Source organism: Triturus cristatus, chromosome 3_1 (assembly GCF_964204655.1).
Source record: "Triturus cristatus chromosome 3_1, aTriCri1.1, whole genome shotgun sequence".
Taxonomy (NCBI): Eukaryota; Metazoa; Chordata; class Amphibia; order Caudata; family Salamandridae; genus Triturus; species Triturus cristatus.
Window position 1 is genome coordinate 756429222 of NC_140583.1, and position 19764 is coordinate 756448985.

The 19764-nt window shown below is 46.7% G+C and overlaps 1 protein-coding gene across 1 annotated transcript; it reads right to left on the bottom strand.

Annotated features, from left to right (window-relative positions):
- Positions 1 to 518: 518 nt before the first annotated feature.
- LOC146860931 (uncharacterized) lies at positions 519 to 1709 on the bottom strand. Its single transcript, XM_085646193.1, has one exon. It carries the CDS (start codon positions 1707 to 1709, stop codon positions 519 to 521), a length of 1191 nt encoding a protein of 396 aa, XP_085502319.1.
- Positions 1710 to 19764: the final 18055 nt, after the last annotated feature.

Below are 19764 nucleotides of genomic sequence, written 5' to 3' on the forward strand. Positions count from 1 at the left end.
AACGCGGTGACGGGATATTAGTGAATGTTATCGTAGGCATCGTGCTTAAATAAAGATCCATGGTGCCCCCTTAAAAGCGGTTGCTGGCCTATCCGTAATCTTACCGTTGCTGATGACTGACGCGTTTCTCTACGCGGGAATCTATCTTCTGTGTAATGGTGTTTCCAAGTTCCCCATTATGTGGGTAATCACGTGGATGACGTGGATGCGTAAATGAGCTAAACATAGAAATGGGCTGGAAGTATCGAAACCCTTTCTTATGCTAAATAAATTTCATTGAAACAGATTAACCAAAAAAGGATTAACCAAAAAAGGAGAACATTGAGTGTGCGGTGGTGTATGTAATAACCATATGTAGGTGATACCAGTGTAACATAAAATATGACACAAATACATTAATGGAGGTGATATAACGACTTTCTGCAAGCAGTCCGATATAATATCCACAATCGCCGTGGATATGTATCAATATGGTAAATAGTTACATAGTGGCTAACTGCTGTACTGCTGTACGTGGTTTAAAGGTAACAAGAAAATTCCACCCTGTCGTTCATCCCATGAGGCTGTAGAGTGCTTAAGTGGTATATCCAAAAGTTTTCTCTTTGTAGCAACACATTGTGGTTGTCTTTTCCTTCTCGTTTTTCCACTACCTCTAGGATGCAAGCTTTTAGTTGACTGTTGTGGTGTTGAGCCTCTATGAAGTGTTGGGCTACTGTGGATGTCATTTGTTTGGTTCTGATGTTGCTTTTATGTTCATTCATCCGCACCTTTAGTTTTCTCTCTGTTTGGCCAACATAGGCTTTCCCACATGGACATTTCAGCAGATAGATTACATTAGATGTATCACATGTAGCCGTTACTTGAAGTTTAATTTTGTGGCCTTTCATTGGATGCGTGATGTAAGTGCCCTTGATGATATTGTTGCAGTTACTACAGTTCAGGCACGGGATAGTGCCTTTATATTCGGTTTGAATTTTTTCTGTGGGGTGTTTGATGAGTTCACCAATGTTCTTGCCCCGGGTATAGGCAAATATTGGTTCCTGAATGAAGATGTTCTTAAAATCTTGCTCAAGTTGTAGTAGCGGCCAATGTTTTCTTATAGATCTTTTGAGTTGTAGGCTCATGGTGGAGTATTTGCTGACGTATGTGATTCTTTCTGTCTTGGTTTTAGACTGTGACGACAGTAGTTGTGGTCTGGTGGAATTGTTTGCTCGGTTCTTAGCTTGTTGGAGTATATGTTCTGGGTATCCTCTTGTTCTGAATCTTTGAAGCATTTCTTCTTGTTGTTCTGTGTGCTTGACGGGGTTTGAGACGATTCTTTTGACCCTCAAAAGTTGAGAGTATGGTAAGTGAAGTGTGAGCGGTTGAGGATGGAAGCTGTTGTATCTCAAGGTGTTATTCCTGTCCGTGGTTTTTCTGAAAAGGTTTGTTTCAAAACCACTCAGGGTTTTGGTTATTTTTACGTCTAAAAAGTTGATGGTATGTTCATTGATCTCATGGGTAAACTGTAATCTGTCATCAATGAGGTTGAGGGAATTGATTTGGTCCTCTAGTTGTTTCCGTGTGCCTTTCCAAATTAGAAAAATGTCATCAATGAATCTTAAATATAGCATGATTTGATCACTCCAGGAGTGGGTGTTTAAGATGTATTCTTCCTCAAAGGTATTCATGAAAATATTAGCATATGTGGGCGCGGCACAGTTGCCCATCGAAGTGCCAGTCTTCTGTAGATACCATGTGTTTTGCCATTCGAAGTAGGAGTGTAGGAGGGTGAATTCTAGGAGTTCCATAAGGAATACCTTCATGCCTTCTTCATATTCAGTGTGTAGTAATGCTTTTTCGACCGCCTCTATTCCTGCTTGATGTGAGATTGATGTATATAGGGCTTTTACATCTATGGTACAAAGCAATATGGTTTCTTCTTCTGTGATGTTTATGTGGTTGAGTTTATTGAGAAAATCTGTGGTATCCTTGAGAAATGATCTCATTTTTAGTACGCAAGGTTGTAAGTAGGTGTCCAAAAATTTACCCACCGGTTCGTGTATGCTTCCTCGTGTCGAAACTATGGGTCGGCATGGTGGATGAATAGGGTCTTTGTGGATTTTTGGTACCATATAAAACTTGGGACTCCTGGGATGTTTTTGAAGTAAATATTTTTTCACTTTTTCGTTGATAATGCCTCCATCTGCTGCTCTTTGTACAATGTGTTCTAGTGTCGCTTTGAATTCCTTTGTGGGGTTTGTTGGCAATTCCATGTAAGTGTTCTCATCCTTTAGATGTAATTCTGCCTGTTGCAGGTAGTAGGTAGTGTTAAGGATCACAAGGGCTCCTCCTTTGTCCACCTTCTGACATGTAATCGAAGTGTTGTTGGATATTGACTTTAAAATAGCAAATTCCTTGGTGTTAAGATTCCGGTATTTCGTTTTTTTCTGAAAATTAATTTTACTTAGGTCTTGCTTGACCAATTGTTCAAATAGATCTATAGTTTTATGACTTGTGGGGGCTACATATGTACTAGATGGTCTCAGTCCTCTTAGAGGGTCTTCTGTTGTTGTGGCTTGTTCCATAACTATGTTCTCAAAGAAGTGTCGTAAGCGTATTTTCCTCATGAATTTGTAAAGGCTGACATGGAATTCCAAGAGGTTTGATTGTGTTGTTGGTACGAAAGATGTGCCTTTTTGTAGGGTTTTAAGTTCAACATCATTAAAGTGATAATCAGATATATTTATCACTAAATTCTCTATTGAGTCCCCTTCTTGTTCTTGTCCCTCTTGGCTGTAACAGTTCTTGTTTGGGGTAAGTCTTTCCCCTTTGATTTGTTTTTTTCTTTTTCCCCGCCTGGGTCGTCCTGTTCTTCGCGGCCTGATTCTAAAAAAGGCGTTTCTTGGGAGGTGGAAGCTGGCACTTCTGGTACAGTAAGAGGTGTCTGTTTTCGTCTTTGTGTTGCCGTGGTTTCACTTTCTGAGGATGACGTGTCAGTCTGTATGGTGTACGGTCTGTTTTGCCGCCTTCTCGCATAAATTTCAGCCCATGTGTAGACTTCCCCCATCTTGTAGTCGATATTTTCGGATCTTTCTGTCATTGACTTCTTGCGTGTGTTTGCGAAGTTGGTTGTTGATATCTTCAAGAGTTTTTGTGAGTTCTTCCGCTGACATGGAGTTGTTTAACTCTGTTTTTATTGATGTTATTTCGTGGTTTAATTCTTCCAATATGTTCGAAAGCTCTTCTATAATCAATAAGATTAAGTCCAAAGAACACTTGTTTAAGATGGCGTACCACCTCTCTGTGAATTTTTGCGCGTTCTTGTATAATGAGGGTTTTAGAGATATCCTCAGACCCCTTGGGATTCTTTGCGCCTTATGATATTTTATCATCGTGCTAGCATGAAGTCGTTGATTGATTTCCTTTTTTGTTAGGTATAATAATTGCCTTATGTTTTGTTCTCTACTGCGATTAGTGGTGTGTTCCGAGGTTTCTTCTTGTATTAATGCGTATATTCTGGAAATTTCTTCATCCGCAAAGGCAAAAGTCTCTGCCCTGGATTCTGTCAAGTTTGTGATTTCTTCAAATGACATCTTGAATTTTATGTGCGTGCTACAAATGTGGAAGCAGGAGAGTTGAATAGAAGCACATTAAAGTCACTTGTGCACTGCGTTGTTGTTTGCTGGATCCTAGTGTGTGCCGTGCTCCTGGGTATCACTCCCTGCTAGGAGTGTCGAAAATATCAAAAAACGTAGCAGCCCCACCTCTGTGGGGTGTCTCCCTGGGCACTGGTTTGTAGCCGTCTTGGCTTTACTTGGTTGTAAACAAAGTGTGTTGTTCACTCATTCGCTTTTTTTTCCAGATTGTTCTTTATTTTCACAATCGTCTTAATAGTTATTCAACATACTACATTTCCCAAAATGCAATATCAAAGCATCATCTTGTTTGGTGTTCCAATGCATTTCGGCTTAACGCCTTCCTCAGGGAACATCTAAAATACAAATGTTTTGTGTATAATACAAAAACGTTTTTGACAATCCATTCTTCTAATCGCATGGTGATATAATTACAAAAAAAATGTATCTCTAATTGATTCATGGTGATATTGTTTAAACGTTAGCCAGTGCGATGGTTTATTTATTGCAGGTTTATCATACATGGCACATTCTTGAGATCGCTTTGATATATGAAAGAACATCCTCAGAATCCCCACTTCAAGCTCGTTCCCACACATATCTACAGTGGAAGTCCCCACCCCACCCACAGTAGGAGATGGCTATCACACAGCTGGACATTCCGCCAATTCCCGGGGGTGTGTGCGACTGGTCGGGTCTCAGGGGGTGGAGGGCCTTGATCTACTGTAATCCCTTTGATGTGGGGTGTTTCCCTTACAGTAGGGGCAATAAACTGCATCCGCAGGGCTAGGTGATGGCCTGGGATCGGCCCGGACAATCGGGCGAAGAGGAAGGGGGTTACCAAAGAGATGTATGACCATGTATGGGGTGTCGGTCAGGCGTGGGATGTGGTTCCATGGCAGGGTCGCGCAGAAGGAGAGGGTTTATGGCCCGTGTATGAGAGAGCGGGGGTGGCCGGCGCGCGGGGGATGTTCGCAGCGTCAGAGGGACGCGTTGGAGATCGGCAATGAGCAGGGAGAGAGACCAGGATGCCAAAAATGGCTGCAGTGCGTTTTCCCCGTGTGGCGCTTGGGGAGAGACAAGATGGCGCAGATAATGTTCAGTTACAAACTAAATTTCCACAGTCCTCCCTTTTAACATATCTCGCCAGCTTGTTTAGTTCGGATCTATCCCCATAATACCACAAACTTTTATCTCGTATAGAGCTTCCAGATGTTCTGCTTCAAAGTTCAGAGTTTTAGGGCGGACAGGAATAATCTGACACATTTGTACATAATTACATGTAGTTGATGGGATAGGCGAGGAGGCAGTGCATACAAAATTACATCAGCTGCGTCACATGTCAGACCCGGAGATAGGAGGAGGGAAGCTTGCTTGAGCACAAACATGACACCTGGAAAGTAAAAAAAAAATTCTGGCAAAACAAGGAATATTTTGCACATTACTTAAGGCCTAGACTTCGTGTGGATCAAAAATAGTCAGCATAGTCATGTGCACGGCTGGTGTTATACAAGTGTCATTATACAAAGTTAGAGTTTCTTAACTATCAGTGTACAGTTGGAAGCGACTGATGCAATATCATGAAAACTCGATTGGAAGATAGTCAATACGAAAGCGGTTGGGAGAGGAATTCAACTTAACATGAGTTACAGTCAGGGAAGGGAGTTCTTCTTTCCAGTGTCTTATTATAACGAGCCATCACTGGTAAGCTCTTATTGTTCTTCTTCTTTTGTTGGCACTGTTGAGCACCGGCGGTGGAGCTAAGGTCCAGCTCAAATCCATATTTTTCGCGTTGCAGGGTGTGACCATTCTTTGCTCTTGGATCACAGTCCTGTTCTGTCTGGTCCCTTGACTGGTCTTATCATAGGTACCTTGAGACGGGGTACCCGCTTCTCATTCTTCTCTTGTCAAGTCAAAAAGAAAATAGGGGTGCTTTGGGAGGCCGAGGGGAGAGGGGGTGGAGTGGGATCGGATCAAAAAGCGAACCAAGGAGAGCAGAGCCTTTTAGCACTGGGCCCATCAATCGGGCTCGGCGGGCTGGGACTTCAGGCACGAGTTGATCAGCGAGCAGGGGGCTTCGGGATAGCCCTTCTTTCTATCGCTTTCCATGCTGAGAATGGTGCCTCGTCCCGCATCCCTTTGCTCCGTGGCTCCCCCTTGGTCAATACCATAGATGTTCCATGATCCGCAGCCAGGTTGTGCGTCACGTCCAACCCCTCTCTTCCGATGACCGCATGTTATCTTTGAATGAGCACAAGAGAAACAAAATCTTAGAGAGCTGGTAGGGAAGACATTTACACACTTCATTCTCTCTCCCAACCACAGAGTAGTCGGGAAAATGCTTTTATCGGTCGCTGTATGATTTGATGTCTATTCACTCTTGTGTCAGTGTACGTTACTAATTTATTAATCATTGCTGCGGTACAGGTTTCTGTGGGTGTTCCTGCAAATTTCCCTCGTCTGGCCTGCTAGGTGTCGATTCCTGTACCTTATAATCGTGGCAGGAGGCCTGACATCTGTCAACTTTTTGGTCTATCAAAGTTCGAACCGGCTTCTCCGGTAGAAACTAGTTCTTCTAACACAAGCTCTGTTAATTCACATTTTTCTCCGACGACTGCTAAGTTTATGAAAAGTGCGAGGTGCTACTGTCATGGGTTCACAATGTCTATTTCGGGGAGGGACACAAGCTAAGGACAATAGGTAACCCTCATTAGATTAGACGACGTGTCTTTAGAAAATAAAGTCATCAGCTGTACTGTTCTAAATACCCTGGGACGGCTAGTACAGAACTGGAGCTATTCTGGGAGGACGGGGTGCTTAGATATTCTAGTTCTGAGCAAGTGGGCGGGGCGATTCTGAGCGGGGAAGGGGGTGTCGGTAAAGCTTCTAAAAACGATAAACCACTGACATATAGTCCCCGAGGTGAGGGCCAGATTGGGGGACATCAGTCGTCTTACCTGTCCTTTCTTTCTCAGCCAGTTAAGGTCAACATTTTACAGAAAGGAGAGGTAGTATCGTGGTAGAATGCGGTCGTTTTGCTTCTGTCAATTTCTTCGAACACTGTCGTGTTTAAGGCCAATATACATATTCTGAGGAGGTATAGTGTCGTTAATTTATTCAAAAAGAAGAAAAAAAAAAAGGGGGGGGGGCAAGAGAGCCTTCAGCGGGGGAGGGAGAGAGAGAGAGAGAGAGAGAGAGAGAGAGAGAGAGAGAGAGAGAGAGAGAGAGAGAGGGAGAGAGAGAGCGTGAGAGAGAGAGAGAGAGAGAGAGAGAGAGAGAGAGAGAGACATGCGCATCAAGTAGGCTATTTGGTATACGTACGACATAAAACGAGAGAGAGAGAGGCGTGTGTACGATAATAGGCCACTTGGTGCACACACAACATGGAGTAGCACGGGTCAGTTCTATGTAAGAAAACACAAGCGGTGAAAAGACATAAATTCGGCGATCACGTACACACAAATACCGGATAGGGCGTGACAGTACATACATCGAGCGTAGAAACTTAAGACGAGGACACAGAGCTACGTTGAGTATGGGGACCTCTCCTTTCCTGTCCTCTTTCCTATGCACGCTGCGTTTTTTCAGTATTTTCCGTAATTCATTTTGGGGGGGTGTCGGACTTTTCACTCCCCTCCCTTTGATCGATAGACAAGCACTTCAGGCATGCGATGACGTTCTCTTCCAGCGACCCAAGCATACACATTCATACCGTATAATCATGGCACATACGCACAGTCATACCATACAGTTTTTCACGTTCCCAGTGGTGGTCTGCACTTCGCGCACCATCCCACAACGTTTGCCTATGTTTTTCCCTATATTGAGCACGGTGCGGTCCATGTTCACTCCTTTTTTTTTAGTCGGAACTCCGATGTGACCTACAGAGGAGAAAAGAGGGGGGGGGTGTATGCAGCATTCAAAGTACGTTAGCGCGCGTAGACACGAAAAAGTTCTACTTACCACGTACCAGGGTGGTTGCAGGGGCGGATAATACCACAGACCTACTATATCCTTCCCTTCGACTATACAAGACGCTCCATTTTATTCGTCTCCTAAATTTGGGTTCCCTTGTCGTTCATTTGTTTCTTAATCGGTCGCATATTATAGGGCAAGGTACCGTAACTTGCATTCGGCAGATACCTTAAGCTATAGTCAACCGTTTTCTAACAATTCTGAAAAAGGGCATGATGGGTACAAATTTCATTGATCCGAAGATTCAGGTAAAAAGAAAAAGGGTCTACATTATCTGCCTTCTACTGCCTGTTAGTAACAGTCATTAAAAAACCTCTACCAACCTAGATGATTTGTCATGACGCTGATTCCGTAATTCCTTTAAGAAGCCCTTTATTTAAAACAATGTCAATATACAAATACGGGCCTACAACCGCTACAGGCCGGCCACGGTGTGAGAGGCGTCGAGTATCATGAGCAACACTACTTTAGCATAAAATCAGTACCCTCCCCGTCCCTCCGACCATCATGTGTGGAAACATCGCATACATATCTTTTTTAACATAAATGTCAAGTAACCGGGACGCCATAAGGAGTTGCAGGCCCCTCCTACATTGGCGCCATTTTGGGGCGAGGTCGGGTGGGTCCAGTGCACAGTCTAAGTCTTCCCACTAACTAGCTGCCGGACCAGAATCCCTTTCGGTGGTTCGAGAACTTTCGTTAGCGTCAGCTTGCGTCAGCATGGCGTCACCGCGGTCTTGTAGCGATGCCGTGGTCCGTCCTTGGGGCGGGACAGCAGGCGGGTTCTTCCACCGACGCCTTGAATCAGTCTTTCTTTTACGGCACCAAACGGAGGCAAGATGGCTGCCGCCCAGGGCAAAGACAAGTTAATGTGGAATAATCAAGCAAATAGCGGCGGTTGCCCCCACCGGAAGTCCACGGGAGTCGAATGTCAATGACTCCCGCAGAATCTGCAAAGCTGAGAGGGCGTTTTTTCAAGGGTGGGGTCAACGCCCGAGCAGACAAGCTTCCGAGTCCAAAGCCGTCTTTCGGTGGGCCAGGCCTGAATCTGGAGAACCGACCGCCAGAGTCCAGAAGCAGCAGCAGCTCTTCGTTACAGCCACCGGGGTGGGTCCCCCGATCACTCGGCTGCGGGGGGGGGGCCCACTTCTCCAGTCAAACGCTAATGGCAATCTTAGTGGACCCGCGCCTGAGTGGTTGCCCGGCAGGCAAGACGTGAATGGCTGTCCTGCTGCAGCTGGTCGGTGAGTGCAGGGGCGCCTACTCATCTGGACGGCGAGCGAAACGGCTGGGTGCAACTCAGCTGGCCGGCGAGTGAAACAGCAGGGTGCAACTCAGCTGGCCGGCGAGTGAAACGGCAGGGGTGCCTTCTCTGCTGGCGAGCCTCCACCTGGGGAGGCGGGGAGGCCCGTCCGCGTCGCTTCCCCCCTGCCAGGGCACCCTTCGCTGCCGGTCGAAGCAGAGAATGGGAAGACCAGTACAACGTGGTGGACTCCACCTTGGCGCTGCCAGGGCCTCGGCGCTGCGTGTAGCCTCCGGCCTATTCGCACAATCGTCCGCCACTGATGCCGCCTCACAGGCCGATGGATTTTTGCAGGTCTTTTATAGCCCAAAGCCAACTAAAAGGACCGCCCCAAAACAGGCCAATGTTGCTATTTCGAAGAAGGAGGGGCGAGGACTGTCATGCAAATAGTTGTTTAAAAACGTGTTTTAATGTGTTTACCCTGTTGGCGTGTTGTTATACCTATAAGTCATTAAAATGTTATAATTATACTACTTTGTTGGAATGTTGTATATGTTTGCAATCTGGCAACGAGCACGAGGATGTTACTGCGCAACCGGAAAATAACATAGCCCAATTGTGCGCGATCTAGCCCAGTTCGGTGACGTCGATGGTGGGTACCAGCAGGCTTCCGTTGGTGCAGGATTTTGTCGCGTTTACTAGGCGGGGTGGGCAGTAAGGCAGACATGTTTTAGGCAGTGAGAGCGGCGGAGCCGAGCTACCTCGTGGCTACCTCGACCGTGGGCTTGGCTCCTCCTCCTAGTTTCATATTCCTCGTAAAGGGCTATTTCCTAGCGTTTCTTGTGTTTGTAGGGTCAAAAAGAATCCCGTCAGCGGTCTACTGGTCTCACTAGATTATTTTTGTTTCTTTATAGCGATTTTTATGCCCTAGCTTGCTGTAAGCTACAGCGACTAATCCATATTTAGTGAACATGTCCTTATTAGGGGTGCCCTCCAGTGGAGCCGGATGGTTCACCTCTAACAAGCGGTCCGGGCAGAACCAACTACCAATCAGTGGGGAGAAGATAGGCATTACGGGTACCAACGGGGACAAAAGTCTGCACTACCTATCTTTTCACTGCTTGCAAAGACTAGACAGAATATCTCTATTCCACGTTATTTGCAAGCAGAGAATACCTCCAAAGAACCAATATCGAACAACTAGTGTTCGGACAATCAATCAATCAATGGGGAGATAAAAATAGGCACGACGGGTTACAATGGTGACAAAAGTCTGCGTTACCTACCCTTCACTATTTGCAAAGACTAGACAGAATATTTCTATTCTACGTTATTTGCAAACAGAGAATATCTCAAAGAGCACTATTCTTCAAAACAATCAATGTTCGGACAATCAATCAGTGGGGAGATAAAAATAGGCACGACGGGTTACAATGGGGACAAAAGTCTGCGTTACCTACCCTTCACTATCTGCAAAGGGGGAGAGAGTGTTTCTACTCTTCCCCGTTTGTAGACCGCGAATATCTCAAAAAGAACAATCAAATAAGCAATACTAGTATTTTCAATCAATCAATCAATCGTTTCGCAATTTGTCGTGTTACACGACCTTACCCGGACCGCATGGACAGTTTCTCGTCTTCCGCCTCCAGCGCCCGATCGTCCTCTACTCTCCGTATTTGCCGCGGCACTCCTGATGGTTCCCAGTCAGGACCGTAGATCACTCGAGAGAGGTCTGTTCGGAACCAGTGAAGTTCGGGTGATCGGCTGCCAGACGAGGGTCTATCAGGCAGGAGCTCTCCCGATCGCTGCAGTCGTTCACTCTGTCGTTGGGACCTCTCTCACTGGATCCACGTGTCGCTGATGGGCCCCACGCTTGGGACGCCAATTGATAAAAGGTAGGGGCAGTTGCAGTCGATAACCTATCAAGGATTGCCCGGCGGTAATCGCCTCTTATACCATTCGATGATTTTAACCAACAAAAGAGGCAGGCGCCGGAGACTGGAAGGCAGGAAACCAAGGTTTATTATCTCCGGAGGAGAACACATAAGGTCAGACAGCAAGGTATCGTCACGAGGTGCTCTAATTGCATCTCTGAGGCCTGGCCTCTTATACACAGGTTTATGACTTTATTGCAGGTTTATCATACATGGCACATTCTTGAGATCGCTTTGATATATGAAAGAACATCCTCAGAATCCCCACTTCAAGCTCGTTCCCACACATATCTACAGTGGAAGTCCCCACCCCACCCACAGTAGGAGATGGCTATCACACAGCTGGACATTCCGCCAATTCCCGGGGGTGTGTGCGACTGGTCGGGTCTCAGGGGGTGGGGGGCCTTGATCTACTGTAATCCCTTTGATGTGGGGTGTTTCCCTTACTGTAGGGGCAATAAACTGCATCCGCAGGGCTAGGTGATGGCCTGGGATCGGCCCGGACAATCGGGCGAAGAGGAAGGGGGTTACCAAAGAGATGTATGACCATGTATGGGGTGTCGGTCAGGCGTGGGATGTGGTTCCATGGCAGGGTCGCGCAGAAGGAGAGGGTTTATGGCCCGTGTATGAGAGAGCGGGGGTGGACGGCGCGCGGGGGATGTTCGCAGCGCCAGAGGGACGTGTTGGAGATCGGCAATGAGCAGGGAGAGAGACCAGGATGCCAAAAATGGCTGCCGTGCGTTTTCCCCGTGTGGCGCTTGGGGAGAGACAAGATGGCGCAGATAATGTTCAGTTACAAACTAAATTTCCACACCCCCACGGGAATGGCATCCGCCTCCGTGGACTCCGGGGGCACCTCTGCGGCCTCCCCATCCATCTCACGGGGTATGTCCTCTACCACCTTCTCCTCTCCACACTCAGCGTTGGGTTGGGCCATTATCCCAGGTCCATGCCGGGCAGCCATGGACCGCGTGACTACGCAAGTCCACCCTGGTAATCCCAGCATCTCGGTATGAGCTCGAAATTCTACATCCTTCCATTTGGTGTGCTCCAGGTCGTTCCCTAACAAGCACCCCACAGGCAAGGCAGGGCTCACCGCAACTCTCAGTAGGCCTTTGACTCCTCCCCACTCAAATGGAACTCGAGCCACTGGATAGTGACTCACACTGCCGTCAGCCAATACGGCCGGATGGATCTCCTCGGGGACTACATGGTCTGGGGACACCAGCCGCCTCACTACGGTGGTCATGCTGGCACCTGTGTCCCTCAGAGCCTCCACCTCCTCCCCGTTAACTCTCACCCTCTGCTGGTATTTAGCAGTGTTCGGTGGCAGGGACAGTACGGGGACCATCTCTCTATCCCCGAGTGAAACCAGGGTCAGGCCTGTCCACTCCCCTTCCCTATCTAGGGGCAGCTCCACCCCAAGCGCTACACTAGTCACCCCGGGGCTCTTCCCGCCCGATGGAGCTGGGGGTCTCTTGCGACACTTAGGATCGCCTTTATAGTGTCCAATCTACCCACATTCGTAGCACCTCACAATCCTTGGCTGCTGACTCCTGTCAGGGTAAGTGGGCTTTGGGGAATTGGACGGAGGTGGGGTTCCTACTCCTCTCCCCTACTGCTTATTTTGTGGGCCTCTCGAGAACTCCACCTTTTTATCTCCCCCCTCTTTCTTCTGGGGGAATCCCTGTCCGCCTTTCGAGCCATCTCCCCCGGGGCCCTTGTGAGACACGCGGGTGCTCACCCAAATATCCGCCTCTTCCGCAAGCTCACGGGGATCCGTTAACTTGCGGTCCACCAGATGTTGGCGCAGCTCCGGAAAGCACTTATCCAAGAGGTGCTCCCTTAAAAAAAGATTGTACAACCCTTGGTAGTCCTGCACCTCGCTGCCACGCACCCAACCATCTAGTGCCTTACGGGCATAGTCAAAAAAATCCACCCAATTCTGTGTGGACAGCTTATGGCTGCCACGGAACTTCTGCCGATACCTCTCGGGGTTGAGACCAAATTTCTTTAGTAAGGCCTCTTTCATGGGGGCATACCTGACCTGATCCACCTTGGCTAAATACAAAAGGGTGTCCCTGACATTGGGAGGTATGTAGCGATACAGGCCACCCCCCCAGTTACTTTCAGGTACCCCATGGGCTGTCAAGGCCACCTCGTATGCCTCCAGCCACTTGGCAATATCATCCCCCACCGTGTAACTGGCAATTACTTCTTTGGGCAAATAAAATTTTGACTCTTGGGGATCTTTTGGTACGCTGCCACCATTGTCCTTATTGGACGCATTCAACTGGAGAGCGCGCAGCTCCAACTCTTTCAGCTGAAGCTCGTGCGCCAGCTTCTTTTCTTCCATTGCCCATCTCTTGTTTTCTCTTTCTTGCTCTAATTTGGCTAGCTCCCACTTCAACTGTCTCTCTTCCCTCCTGTCCTCATACTCCTCTGGAGACGCGCTCCTCCTAGACCCTGTCCTACTGCTGGCCCCAGAACGTCTCCCTGGTGGCACATTTTCAGACACATCCACATTGAGCAGGTCTAGCTCCTCCTGCGCGCTCTCCTCCTGAGGTGCATCCTGCGCCTCCTGTCCCTCATCCCCTCTCCCCTCTGGGTGGGCCTCTACCCATGCCCTTAAGGCGGTACGGAGTTCCGGTCCTTTGGCCCTCCGCACCCCAGGCACCCCCATCCCCTGCCCGAATTCTCTCAGCTGCCTTACAGTATACCCCTCAAGGTCGGCTAACCGGAACTCCATCGTGACAGGTGGGGACCTAGATATCAAGGAGAAAAAATACTAGGATACGGGTGACAGTGTCAGGCTAACTAGGATTCTACACCCTAGTCTGGACAGTGGAATTCAATCAATGCAGTAAAAAACAGTTGCAGAGCTTAAACACAATAGGCATCTAATTGCGGCGCCCTCTGCTTCACTGGAGGGTGCTGTATGGTCACAGGTCCTTATCCCACCGCTCACCAACAATGTAGGACCGGGGGTCACCAGGCCCTAAGGGGGTAACGTGACTCGAGCAGGTAGGCACCCGAAGGCTTAAGTGTAAAGCGACAATACAACACACACATCCCCTGAAGCAGGAAGCGCACTCAATAACTGACACCACACAGTAGGTTCAATGAAAATTAATCAGGTTTATCTAAATCACGTTAGATTCAAAAGCAGTTCATTATGACTCATTGGGCAGTACCTGAATACATTAAACGTCAGGTTCAAAAGCATTTCATTATGTTTCAACTGGCAATACCTGAATACATTAAACGTCAGGTTCAAAAGCATTTCATTATGTTTCAACTGGCAATACCTGAATACATTAAACGTCAGGTTCAAAAGCATTTCATTATGTTTCAACTGGCAATACCTGAATACATTAACCCTGGTATGGGACCAAGACGCGACACCTGGTGATCCTGGGGAGCGTCAAACACAGTGGTTAAACATAGCGCTGCGCGTAGCAACTAAACAGCGTTTAAAATCAGGCATAGGAACATAGCGCTGCACATAGCAATTGAATAGCGCTTTAACTCAGGCCTAGGAACATAACGCTGCACATAGCAACTGAATAATGCTTTAAATCAGACCTAGGACCATAGCGCTGCACATAGCCAATTTCTAGCGCGTTAAAACATGGCCTAGCGACATTGGCACATTCAACGGGGCTTTCAGGGAGCGTAGCGCCTCAAATAGGCCCTCCCGCAGAGTGGTGTTTCCGTATATCACGAGCGCTTCAGGACTGGCGCTTCAGCCTAGCGACTAGCTACTCCAGAGGGCCCAAAGTACTTTCCGGGAGCCCTTCAGAGGGCGAGAGGTGCTGGGGCAAGGGTTCTGGGCCAGTGTTTCACGCCTCATCGGCCAATTGGTAAGTTAGTGGGCCCTGCAGGGGTAAGGGACACGAGCCAGCGTTTCGCGCCTCATCGGCATCAATGGGGGCTCACTCGACTCTCACGCGGGCCTCCCCCGGGGGGAAGGGCACGTCCAAGGCCTCTGCACGGCCGTCCGCCCACCTCCCCAGGGGGGTTACCTGGTTTCTTAGTCCCTCGATATGGCAGGCCCTCCAGCGCTCCCGGTGATGTCCGGGTCGATGGCCGAGGGCGCGGGGCTCCCGGTCGGGCCAGACGTGGCCGGGGAGCTCCGCGTGAACGACGCTGCTCCGGGGAATTCCATCCTTGATTCAGGGGCCTGCGCCCGCAGCCGCCAATGGCAGTGTGGCCTGCGGGGGCGCGGCCCAGGGGGACGAGTTGCTGAGCGGCGGGGGCGGCGTCGCGCAGTCCGCCCCCGTCACGTGAGGGTGGAGGGCGGCTTCACGGCCTCCCAAGGCCTTTCCCGGACTCCGGCTGCAGGCGGCAAACTGCGACGGCAGCGGTGGGGCCCCGGGCTTCTCCGCGGGCCCCGGTGATGACGGAGGCAGGCTTCTTGGCCCTGGGCCGCAGCGGTGAGTGCACCTCCGGTCCCCGCAACAGGGGGGGGGTAGAAATTAAGGGGGGATGACAGTGGGCTCAGCACCCAGCGCCCGGTATAGGACTGACTCAGGGGATCCCAGGCAAGGTCGGGGAGCCTAGGGGTCTCATCGCTAGTACCTGGTCGATCCCCCAGCAGTCCAGCAGTAATTCTCAGCTTTAAGTTTCAGCATTCAGTTTCAGCAGTAGCTTTCAGCAGTAAGCTTCAGCAATAGGTTTCAGCAGTAAGCTTCAGCAATAGGTTTCAGCAGTAAGCTTCAGCAATAGGTTTCAGCTGTAAGCTTCAGCAATAGGTTGCAGCAGTCTTAATGGCGCAGATGGCTCTGGCGCCCTTAGGGGTTCTGTTCCTTGGGGGGGTTGAGTTGGTGACTAGTTCCCTCCTAGTCAAGTTTGGCAGATGGCCCCAGGGTTCCCCTACCGCTGGGCTAGATCAGTGGGCTAGTACAGGATCCCTCACTCACTTAAAAGGCAGCACCTAAGCCCTGTCACTTTCAGAGGCATAAGTCCCTGACTAGGCCCTACCGCCTAAAACTCCTGCGTGGGTTCCCCAGGTCTGTGTTACTCGAACTGCCTAGAAAAAGTTCCCTCCCTCTGTTAAGTAGCCCTAGGTCAGGTGACCACTCTCTAAGGCGGCAAAAGTAAAACCCCACCTTCCTTCTAGAAGGTTCCAGCACATTCCAGGAGCTTCCCCATTCTAACTATAGGACAAAAAAGGCGGGCTGGTGTCGCAATATTGTTGTGGGGTTCCAGCCAGCTCCTGGCAGCTAGGGTGCTACTAGAAAGGCCACTCCGCAGTAGCAGGGGCCTGTGGCAGCCATCTTAGGGGAAGGAAGCACCTGCACCTTAACACTGATTGGCAATGAAAAGGCGCCCGGAGACCTAAGTCCAACACAAAAATGAGGGTGGAAAAAATGAGGCACGGTCAAAAATACAGGGGGAGACAACCCTAGGGCTGACAGGTCTAACAGTGGTGTATATGGATAATGCAGTCAGTTCAAGCAGATGTTCTGAAAGTAGTTAGAGATCCACTTGCCAGTTGGATTTTTGTTAAATTGCTAATTAAAAGAGACATTTATAATTTGATAAGTTACTATGGCACTATTGAAGATTCTCCGGCAGCACTACAGGAATGACATTCACTCTTATAAAATTAATCAGACCATATTATAATAGGTGGTGAATTCAATTTAATCCAAAATTTTGCAGTCAATACAAATCGTCAGAATAAGCTACAAAACAAACTTAAATCTATAAGCGCTTTAAAAATGTTAGTTCAGGATTTCGTTCTCATAGATCCCTGGCGGACTCAGAATGATGCCTCACGAGAATATACACGTTATTCGAAATGCCACGGTTCCGCATCTCGCGTAGCTTATTTTTTTACATCATTTAGGTTAGTGTGTGAGGGGGCAAGCCATGTGAATAACGTATTTTCAGATCATGCGTTGGTTGATTGATTTGTTCCATTGGATCCATCCTGGTCCCTTTGTGTCAGATGGAGCTTCAATAAGGCATTATTATTAGAAGATTGCTGGGTTGAACGGGTGAAATATAATCTGGAGGAATTTACAAAATATAATATTGATTCCACATCAGACTTTGTGGTTTGGGAAGCCATGAAAGCATTTTTTAGGGGACTTGCGAATGTATTTGCTGCCGCCATTAGACAGAAGGAGAAAATGTAACAGGAAACTTTGAGTACATCAGTAGATAAGTCCTTAATGACATACTCTTCCTTTCGGTCTGAAAAAACAATGAAATAATGAAAGAAGTAAAGCAGAACCTGCAGGAATTCTTTTTTGCGAGGGAAACTTTGAATCATGCGGCATACCTTCAGCAAAGATATGAAGAAAGTGAATTTGTGCAAAATCTAGACATAATTCCAATTTTATTAAAAGAAAACAAGATTCCATGCAGAATATTAAAACTATCCCTTTAGAAGTAGCTCAGACTTTTTATCAACGTTACAGTAAAATCTATACTGGGGGAATAGAAAGCTCACAAGAGTCATTGAATGACATAGAGGTCCCAACTCTAACAGAAGCCCAGGCGGACTTAATCAAAGCCTCTATTACTTTATTGGAAGGACAACAAACTATGAATTCTCTTCCTAATGGCAAGACTTGCGGTAAAGACGGTTTGCTGGACAAATTTTATAAAACATTTTCTCCACAATTAGTACCTTTTTTGGTTTGTCTATTTAGCCATATTTTGCAAGGAGGTACTGTTCCCAGTTCCTTTTTAGGATCAATCGTAGTCAGTTTAAAAAAAAAGGGTAATCCGGAACTCGATCCGAACTTGTACCGCCCCATTAGACTCCTTAACACCGATTATAAACTATATGCCAAAATCATGGCCAAAATGGTCTCAGCTGCAGCACTAACTATTGTTCATCATGATCAGAATGGCTTTCTTCCAGGGAGATAGATAGCCTCAAACACCAACTTTTTAATACAAGTTATAGATTATTTTTCAAAAACAAAATTAAAGCCACTGCCATTATGTTAGATGCTGAGAAAGTCTTTGATTTAGTGGGGTGGGGTGTTCTTTTTGCAATACTCCGTAAACTTGCTTTTCCGGCTAGCTTCCTATCAATGTTACGAACATTATACTCCGGGGCTAAGGCTACTATAATGATTCATAATATTTTAGCAGGAGATATAAATATTAGTCCTACTCGACAGGTTTGCCCAATGTCTCCCATATTGTTTGCACTATTTCTCGAACCTTTGGCATGTGCTCTTCGTTCTGATCAATCTATCAAGCCACCAATGAACGAGGCATCCAAACTTAAGCTATATGCAGACGATATGGCTTTATCTTTAAAGGCAGATAAAGATAATGTTCAATGTGCCTTTAATAAGATTTCTGAGTTCACGGCCAAAGGGGGCTATAAAATTAATCAAACAAAATCTGAAGCTCTAATTTTTAATAGCTCCCCAAAGATACTGCCACTTGTTATGCAATCGTCTATTTTAGTTGCACGACCAATTAATTATCTCGGGATTAAGGTTACAATAAATTATAATGATTTATATGTGCTAAATTATGTTCAGTTATTAATTAAAGCTCGAGCATTGCTTAATTGCTTGAACAAACTTACTTTTACAATTATTGCCCTCATATCACTCATAAAAATGAATCTATTTGCCTTTTCAAATGTCCCAATTAAGTTAGCAAAGGCTTTTTTTGGAGCTCTAGAAGGCAAAATCTAGTCTTTCATATGGAACTTAAAACGCCCCAGGGTTAAGCTGCTAACACTTTCATTACCTTAGGAGGAGGGAGGGTTAGCCCTTCCCTCCCTATGAACTTACTATCACGTTACGCTTATAATTTAGCTGATGTCAGTCTTAAAAAACATAGCTGTTGGAGATAATTATTATTTAAATATTATGATAAAAACAGCAAAAATAGCTCTGGCTTTTTTTTACAATTCCAAGACTACCGAGGCGCCTCAAATTGTAGTAGATCATACCATCTGTATTTGGCAAGCATACCAGATCCCATATTATCACCCTCAGATGAAACTCGGGGCTTGCGTTGTTTTAGATCTGAATTTAGGGCATTCCATACTAACACACTGGGCAAATATTGGCTTTCGAACACTAGGTGATTTTTTTCATAATAAGGGCTTTATCTCTTGGCAAGAACTTACTCGTGAACACAGATCACTAAGCCCATTACTTTTCTTTAGAGATACCCAAATTAAATTGTTCAGGTAACATGGTAGAACCAAACTCTATGGTAGAGAAAATTGGGCAAGACTTTTTTGTTGCTCGGCTTAGGGGAGTCGGTAGTTGGTACAGACTTCTCCATCAACATTTAGAATACGAAGTAATATTAAAGCACATCAAAAGCGTAAGCAATATTACAGGTTGCAGTATTACAAAGGTAAAACAAAAGCACAGGTGCACCACACATTAATTGCAAGTTGTAAAAGTACAGAAGTATAATCTGTATACAATACAAATCTAATTCAAACTTTCATTTTATTCCAATTTTCTTTTTAAAACGTAGTCATATGCATTACATTTTCACAGTGATACAGCCACAGCCGATGCGTTTCGTCCTACTACTAGAGGACTTCTTCAGGGTTCATATCAGAAGTGTAAGCAACGTTCCTCAAGATTATAGATGTTAAGAAGATATAAAAGGCAAGGCTGTCCAATATAATAATTGAAGGTACAGCATTGGTTACGCAAGAGTTGTGCCAGAGATATATGAGGGAAATTATACCCAATTCGATCAATACTGAGATTAGTTAAAAGTCAGTCTACAGGGTCAGGTGAGATGTCAATAATATGGATAAGATCCCAAATGCAAGGCGTACATGTCGGTTAAGATCTTCGAACCTGCTACCGATCGCCTGGTTCAATCACATAAGTATCATATCACCAGCCTCAAACAAAAAAAACGTATGCTGCAAATCCAAGCCTTGTCAGTTCCACTGCAAAATATATGTGCAGGAGCTGTAGTAGATAGTCAGTATCAGGCTATCAGCGGGTTTCTGACACGCCAAACATCACGGCGTGAC